Below are 9,238 nucleotides of genomic sequence, written 5' to 3' on the forward strand. Positions count from 1 at the left end.
ATGTTAGATACTACAGTTACACTCCCTTAGTGACTCCTTTGACTTGATTTCTAATGAAAAAATCAAATGTCTTGTTCCGTTATATTTTTGATTACAGTTTCTTACACGTGTCTGCAGGTGCTTCCGCTTTCATTTTCCCCTGATGAAATTCGTCTGCATTTGACGGGAAGTGCACTATATGAGTATTGGTCCCTGTTGGGCAGGAGAGATACAGTTTATTGAACAGCCATACCATTACCTGTTGCCGAACATCATTTGAATATGGCAGTGAGTATACGCTATGTGATTGTTGCAGTGTAGTAATTATACTGGACGCTTGTTAAAGCTCTACATTATAGTAATTAGTATCACCACTTAATTTGTCTGGAACTCCCTGCCGCTTGAGCTTCGCCAGAGCCCCTCGCTTGACGCGTTCAAGAGTAGGTTGAAGACTCAGTTCTTTCCGTAGCTGGCTGCGACTTTCATGTTCGACGTGATGTGTTGTGCCCCAAAAGACATTCTTGTGCTGTGCACTGTGAGAGGTGTTTTCTTTGTGCTTAATATTATTTTGTTTGGACCTAGCTATTGATGTGTAAATTGTTGTTAAACAGTTGTTTGTTGTATGTTTATCAGGGTTTGCTGGTGTGTGATAGGGTTCGTGTCCGTCTGTAGATGTTAGTTTTTTTGTTTGTCCTGTGTTGACAACTCTTTGACAAACGCTTACTGTACCCACGGAATACGCGCTATATAAGCTTCCTATTGATCGATTGATTGACTTAATTTGTCAGTTTGTGGCCAGATGCTAGCTAGCAGAAATCCTCATTTATTCTCTCTAGCTATGTTGTATGTTTGTTTTCCCGGGTTTGAATGCACACTCATCAGAGGCTGGTTTTGCCTAATTATTCAGTGGAATCCCCCTTTTAAAGGTGGTCGTCTACACTTTTGCTTTTTTTTCAATAATCTTATGGTTAGATTTTGCTAAAAAGTTATGTCAGATGATGAATGAACCATGGGGAAAAAAGTTATAGAAAAAAAATATATGTAAAAAAAGATTTTTTTTGGGGGGGTAGCGTGACTCACGCTTCCAATATTTTGTTTTCTGTTTGCTGAGAACATGTGCTTTGCCTAAAAATACTGACCAATCAAATTCATGTCACTATGCTTATAGCCACGCCCAAACAAGTGCAGGAACAGTTTGACACTGAAGCGCTGTCCACGCTTTTTTTTTAAACGCACGAAATGCACGGGATTTGAGAGGAGTTTTGCGCTTGGCATTTTCCAAATAAGGATATCCTACTATGAGTACTACGCTGGAATACTACAATGAATTTTCAAACGGCAACACTGGCTTCGTCTTTCCTGATCGAAAGGGGGTGTATTGTTGATATTTGTAGAAAATAGACTCTGCATTGTAATGGTCAAATGGCGATTTCGGTATAAAAATGTAGACAAGGACCTTTAAGACCTCCAACAATCAGAAAATCAGGTCTTGAAAAGGGGGAGTCTTCAAATAGAGGTAAATTTAGTATTTACATAGGTAAATAATAAACCGAAAGTCTGAGAAAACAGGATCTTGAAACAATGAAAGGGAGGTAGTCTTGAATTGGGGATCTTAGAGGGGGGTTCCACTGTATTTTAAATGAATGTTGCTGTAGTCACATTATTAGGTCTTTGAAATATGAAAAATTGATAAGGCCAACAACAACAAAAAAAGGTCTATATCCCTACCGACCCTATTTTGACCCTGGACTTTTTTTTTGGGGGGGGGGAAGTCTTTGTTTTTTGGCAAATAACTTAAAAATATGTTTTTTGGGGAAAAAAAAATCCCGACCTACCCACCCTATTTTTTTTGCCTCTGTTACCGTAAACAGACTATTTTTTATTTTTTTGGCCTAATGATAGTTGATACTCTAACACGCAAAAATCACTGGGCTTGAAACTTTCGTTCAAAAGGCATGGTTGTTCCAACGGTTTAAAAAAAAATACTGTTCATTAAATTCACCTATAAACATTGCGAAAGTGTGTTCATGACTTATTCCAATTTTGCCTGCCTTAATATTTCAACTTCCGAGGAGGAGAATGTGTCGGTCACAAGAGTCCACAACTGCAAGTACATTTACTGCAACATTAAGCTGCATATATTATATGCTATTTAAAGGGTTCATCAGCTTTACATTGACGTGAACCATACATTTGTGTTGCAGTTCCCGAAGTTGTTTCAATGGCTGGCAGGAATTGCAGTATTTCTGTCCGTGTGGTCAGCACTTTTCTTCCGTCTTGTACCCGTAAAACTGTCGCAACCGTGGCACGATGTGATTTCTGTGGTAAGTTTTCTTTACATGTACACTAACACATGCAATCAATCAATCAATCAATCAATATGAGGCTTATATCGCGCGTATTCTGTGGGTACAGTTCTAAGCGCAGGGATCTATTTTTTAAATTTTTTTATTTTCATTTTATGCAATTTATATCGCGCACATATTCAAGGCGCAGGGATTTATTTATGCCGTGTGAGATGGAATTTTTTTTTACACAATTCATCACGCATTCACATCGGCCAGCAGATCGCAGCCATTTTGGCGCATATATTATTCCAAGTCACACGGGTATTTTGGTGGAAATTTTTATCTATGCCTATACAATTTTGCCAGGACAGACCCTTTTGTCAATCGTGGGATCTTTAACGTGCACACCCCAATGTAGTGTACACGAAGGGACCTCGGTTTTTCGTCTCATACAACTACCTACGCGTGAGAGAGTGAAAGGGAAACCACAGACATGACACAGATCGACATTAAAACATCGTGACGTCGTCTATTGGCGCAAGCACTATTTTGTAGACTCGGACTTTACACCCTCCCAAAGCGGCCTCGGGTGGCGTTTGATCAAAAATCAAAGAGTCCTAGGATACCCACCGTATTTAAGTTAGTAGTATTAGTATGTTCCCAAAGTTTGGTGAACTTCTGTCCCCAACTGTAGCCACGGTTTGGCAACCAAGAATGCTTCTTTATCAAGTATTATCGGGAAGAATTAACATGCCTCAAGTGGAAGTCAGTATAGCGTCTGTTGGATACTTCCAGCTTTGGTGGAATAAGTAAATAAACAAGTTTTGTAAGTTTTCTTTGTTTAAATGTGTAGTTAACATATGTTGCATGATCATTTAAATGTCATTAGTTTGCAATGAAAAAATATGACCAGATGTTTTAGAACTGCATTGTGCTCGCACTGATGTATGGTAAGATTGATGTGATAAGTAATTAAAGTAAGTGAGGAAGGGCAATACAAGCATGTATCTGTCAGTTTTGAGCATTGATGACACCGCAATTAGGCATGTGATTGTGAGTGAAAAGTGTTTTCTGAGCCTCTGCTTTCCTGAACTGCTTTGATCTTTGACTTCAGGGAAAATACAGTATCACTTTATCTTTAAAGGTTGTCATTCATCATTACTTTCTTGAGATTTTGTCACCAGTTATTCATACCGGCACGGTTGGCCTAGTGGTAAGGCGTCCGCCCCGTGATCGGGAGGTCGTGGGTTCGAACCCCGGCCGGGTCATACCTAAGACTTTAAAATTGGCAATCTAGTGGCTGCTCCGCCTGGCGTCTGGCATTATGGGGTTAGTGCTAGGACTGGTTGGTCCGGTGTCAGAATAATGTGACTGGGTGAGACATGAAGCCTGTGCTGCGACTTCTGTCTTGTGTGTGGCGCACGTTATATGTCAAAGCAGCACCGCCCTGATATGGCCCTTCGTGGTCGGCTGGGCGTTAAGCAAACAAACAAACAAACAAACCAGTTATTCATAAAAGACTTTAATCGTAGTGAGATGTGCAAGACCTATGGATATTTCTGTCTATATTACATGTTACCATGTATCAATCCTCTTGCTGTCTAGTAGTTCATGGATTCCCAGGTGAATGGTTTTATATTTTTTTATTTTTATTTTGTATACATTAGTTTGTATTGTATAATTGTTTGCTTAAAGCCATATGTACTCGATGACTATACACGCTAATTGCTTTACCAACAGCTGGAGACATGCTAAATTAAGTTCCCTGCAAAATATTGTGGTCTAGGACCCCTTCAATGTTGAGATATGTTAATTTTCATTTTGATCTGGATTGTCCTATTTATAGATTTGCCAACAGAGGTAGCGTTGACGCAAGGGAAATAACTCCGCGTCTTTGTTTACATCCAAAGTTTTTGAGACTCTAAAACAAGCTGTAATGCATGTATAGGTCCGCGCATGGCGACATATCGTCATTACATGGTCTTATGGTGCGTTTGACATCGATTATGGGCAAACTACACTTTGTAAACACGGGAGCGCGTACATATGCCTTTAATTTTGTTTCAGTTACCGCTGTACCTGTTGATATCTTTCGCAGTAAGTATGATATACATGTGATGATATAAAATGATTAGAGAGAGAGAGAGAGAGAGAGAGAGAGAGAGAGAGAGAGAGAGAGAGAGAGAGAGAGAGAGAGAGAGAGAGAGAGAGAGAGAGAGAGAGACTAAACTAGATTTGAATAGGTCAATCCTAGGCAGAGGCATGTTCAGTCTCATCTCTCATCAAGAGAGCAAGAGAGAGAGAGAGAGAGAGAGTTTTCAACTCACAGAGAAAGTGTGATCTTAAAGACAGTTGTGTAAATGGCACCAACATGAGCTGATAAGTGATATGTTATTTATATGCTGTATATGAGGAAAAATCTCTGTTTTTCCACTCTTTCCGATTTATACACCCAACCTGGGGTTTTTTTTCCATTTCTTTTTGTTTTTGTATGCCAAATTAAGCTCTGTTGCAGAGTGAGGTAAGGATATGATAAGACAGTTATAGTTCCTTGAAACATGTCTGTAACTCAATACATTAATTATTGCTGTAGAATTGAACAGTTTTAGTTGTGTTCTAACATGATTTTTTTGTTCACAGTGTTATTCTTTGGCTGTGGTGGGATATAGAGTGGCAACTTTCAATGACTGTGTGGTAGCATCTGAAGAATTGAAAAAGGTATGTTGTTTATCTCTATCTCGTATCTCTACTATTTCTATCCTTTCTAAAAAAAACTATAGTTTCAGGCAACATACATATTCCCACAGCCAGAAAAAGTTAAACATTGTGTGGAACAAAGCATTTTTACACCCCCGGTATAGGGGTGTGTATAGGATTCGGTCCATGTGTTTGTTTGTTTGTTTGTGTTCGCATATAGATCTCAAGAATGAACGGACCGATCGTCACCAAACTTGGTGGATTAAAATTATACAAGGACTTATAGAGGGACATCTTAATGGTCAAAGGGAAATAACCATTCTCACTCAGTCACTGCCACCAACTGAGAAGGTTATTTCCCTTTGACGGGGGTGTTTTTCCTACCTCGGAGGAATTTCTTGGTTTTTTCACTTTTGTGTTACCTCTTTCTTCTGGTCAGTATTAGTGATGGCAATGTTGCTAGCAGTTGATTGGGTAAAGCCAGGACAGAGCAACATTATATTATAATCACAGACCTTCCTAATCCAAAGTACACTAGCTTTCTAGTGACAACATGATATGAAATATATAAATGAATAAAACAGAGCAATCGTTGTGTTAACAGTGTACGAATGAATCTGTCAAACTGTTTGTATTTTCTGTTTTTCTTTAGAATAGATGAATTCCAAAAATAACCGTTGTGTTTGTATGAGTTGTGGAAGAGTGATTACCCTTGCCTTTTCTCTGACAAACATTGGAGGGGCCAATCACTAGCGAGGGATGTGTTGAAAACACATGCACCCTTCACTAATGATTGATTGGCCCCTCCAATGTTTGTCAGAGAAAACACAAGGGTATTCACTCTTCCACAACTCATACAAACCTGACGGAGTTATTTCCAAAAACGGTCTATTCTGGGCAATTTTTTTGGGTACCTTTATGTTTTAAGTATGAGAAAAAGCAGTCAGTGCCATATTTGACAAAATATCTTTGTTCGTTTTCTCCTCTAGCAAGTTGAGGAGGCAAAAGAAGATCTGAAAAGGAAAGGATACAAATACGCAAATGAGTTCAGCTGACCTTGACCTTGGCTTTCTGAATGAGTGGACCATCCTACACGAGGGACTGTAACCGCTGGGCACAACAGACTACTCAATACATGTGTTAGAATACACACACACGTACACACACCCAGATACACACTTACACAAACCCACACAACCACTCACACACACACACACAGATACACACTCGCACATATATTCACACACATATACACACACAACCACACACACACACGCCTATGCACACACATTATAAAGTCATTATGAAACTTACAATTTCCACAATGTTTTGTTTGCTTTTAACTTCACATATTGGTAAATGCATTCAGAAATGTGAACACTTTCAGAGCTGTTTGTTGTTGGACTGTGGAACTAAACTTGGCCAAACAAATTGTGCAACAAATTTCGCACGCTAAGAAAAGCATTGAACCGCAATTTATTTTAGTTGAACTTTATATGTTCGAAAAGGTAATTATGTCAGCTGTTCATATCATTTGTTCGATTGATGGTACTTTGTGTAGGCATCCCGTGACAGCCTGTCAAACAAGGTCACCCCTAAAATCGACCTGACAAAAACCATAGCCCCGTATTATAAAATCTGAAAAAAATCAAAATATGGACAAGCTAAACTCTTCTGACTACCATTGGAAAGGCCATTCAATTTCCTGTTCAGAACATGTTGTTTTATGCACCTTACTTCTCTAGTCTTTATGTAGCCTTTTGTCAAAGGCGGTAGGTGTCAACCGTTTCAGAGGCCAAAAAAGGCACGTTTTGAGGGGGTTTCACATTTCGTAAATGTGTATTTCATTTGTGTTAGTATTGTATGTTCTTTTTATATTTAGTCAAGTTTTGACTAAATATTTTAACATCGAGGGGGAATCGAAACGAGGGTCGTGGTGTATGTGTGTGCGTGTGTGTGTGTGTGTGTGTGTGTGTAGAGCGATTCAGACCAAACTACTGGACCGATCTTTATGAAATTTGACATGAGAGTTCCTGGGTATGAAATCCCCGAACGTTTTTTTCATTTTTTTGATAAATGTCTTTGATGACGTCATATCCGGCTTTTCTTGAAAGTTGAGGCGGCACTGTCACGCCCTCATTTTTCAACCAAATTGGTTCAAATTTTGGTCAAGTAATCTTCGACGAAGCCCGGACTTCGGTATTGCATTTCAGCTTGGTGGCTTAAAAATTAATTAATGACTTTGGTCATTAAAAATCTGAAAATTGTAAAAAAAAAATAAAAATTTATAAAACGATCCAAATTTACGTTTATCTTATTCTCCATCATTTGCTGATTCCAAAAACATATAAATATGTTATATTCGGATTAAAAACAAGCTCTGAAAATTAAATATATAAAAATTATTATCAAAATTAAATTGTCCAAATCAATTTAAAAACACTTTCATCTTATTCCTTGTCGGTTCCTGATCCCAAAAACATATAGATATGATATGTTTGGATTAAAAACACGCTCAGAAAGTTAAAACAAAGAGAGGTACAGAAAAGCGTGCTATCCTTCTTAGCGCAACTACTACCCCGCTCTTCTTGTCAATTTCACTGCCTTTGCCATGAGCGGTGGACTGACGATGCTACGAGTATACAGTCTTGCTGAAAAATGGCATTGCGTTCAGTTTCATTCTGTGAGTTCGACAGCTACTTGACTAAATATTGTATTTTCGCCTTACGCGACTTGTTTTATGTTTATCATATTCTCTTCTTTGCGGCAAAAGCTCAAGTTTTGTTTGTTCAGCTGACACAATCATTCATATCTGTCTTTTCTTTGTTTATTTCCAAAGGACAAACCTGCACTTTATGATAAATACAATTATACATACAAAATGTTTCGGCCAACCTTGGTTAAGATGACTAGTTGAAGATAATCAAAGGAAGTTCACACGTGCTTGTCATACTTTATTGATTGTGTTAATTCAGAATGAACTGGAGTGGGGTGGTATATGTAAGTACTTGAAAAATATAAGAAAATTGTATTGAGTCAGCCTTTTTTGGGCTGTATGTGTGTGTGTGGAAAAAAGTGTTTTTTTCTTTTCATTTTACAGTTTTGGTCTTTAAGAGATTTTAAGGATTTATTCATTGCTGCAGCCGGCGCACCGTACGAAGGAAGGGAGATAAATGCGCAAAACACTGGAGAAGATAAGGAAGAGTTACTGGGAATGGATGTACAGAAAAACCAAAATCGGTTCAGCGCTGCGCGCTGAGAGCACGTGTTGAAAATTTTCGCCGGGAAGAAGTAGAGCCAAATACGAAGCCAGGTGAGTGGCGCACCGTACACAATTGACGCCACACGAAGGAAAACTTCTAAAAATAGTAACGGGAACAGTGACCTTCTAAAAATAGTAACGGGAATATGGATTGACGCCACACAAAGGAAGGGAAATAAACGCAAAACACTGGAGAAGATAAGGAAGAGTTAGTGGGAATGGATCTGGGAAGATGAACAGAAAAACCAAAATCGGTTCAGCGCTGCGCGCTGAGAGCATGTGTTGAAAATTCTCATCGACCAGGTTGTGTCCGGGGTCTACCTGAATATGCCCACCAAATTTGAAGCAGATCCATCGAGAACTTTGGCCGTGCATCACGAACACACAGACACACAGACACAAGTCAACTCAACTCAACTCAACTCCCGCAGTGGGGCACTGCGGTTATGAAATTAAAGGCCCCTCCTGTTTTTGGAACCGCAGGAGCTTTCTAGTTTGCTGTTAGGTAGATTTTTGGTTCCTCTTTCCTGTCATGCTCTCTTTTTCTTCATGAATTCTTTTCTTTTTTCTGCCTTCTTGCTCATTCACCTGTATTTTTTCCAAAAATCTCTTCTCTTGCCGCTTGTCTCGCGATTCATGTATAGTTTAATCTGTTAGTGTTCTGATGTAAGTCCAGCAGTAGATAGGTTAAGCCTATTTTAACATACTGGAAACTGGTAATCTTCCAGTAGGTATTAATTTAGTTTTACTAAAGCCTGCTGGGACACAAGTAATGGGTTAGTGCATTTGTAAACAGGAATCGCTTGACAAGTGGCCCCCTTCATCCCCCCCTTCCTCGTCCTGATATGGCTCTGCGTAGTCGGCTGGACGTTAAGCAACAAATAAACAAACAAACAAACTCAACTCAACTCAAATTTATTAATCCATATGGAAATTATGTTGTATATATATATAGATACAATTCTTACAAGTACATGTATCATATAAAATAACCAAGTAAACATTTCTTTAC

The 9,238-nt window shown here is 38.9% G+C and overlaps 1 protein-coding gene across 1 annotated transcript; it reads left to right on the forward strand.

Annotated features, from left to right (window-relative positions):
* The first annotated feature begins 103 nt into the window (after positions 1–103).
* Positions 104–8,008, forward strand: LOC138963921 (dolichol-phosphate mannosyltransferase subunit 3-like). Its single transcript, XM_070335781.1, has 5 exons — positions 104–267; positions 2,184–2,303; positions 4,335–4,364; positions 4,908–4,985; positions 5,954–8,008. Exons 1-5 carry the CDS (start codon positions 262–264, stop codon positions 6,017–6,019), a joined length of 300 nt encoding a protein of 99 aa, XP_070191882.1. The 5' UTR covers positions 104–261; the 3' UTR covers positions 6,020–8,008.
* The last annotated feature ends 1,230 nt before the right edge of the window (positions 8,009–9,238 follow it).

Source organism: Littorina saxatilis, linkage group LG4, assembly GCF_037325665.1.
Source record: "Littorina saxatilis isolate snail1 linkage group LG4, US_GU_Lsax_2.0, whole genome shotgun sequence".
Lineage (NCBI taxonomy): Eukaryota > Metazoa > Mollusca > Gastropoda > Littorinimorpha > Littorinidae > Littorina > Littorina saxatilis.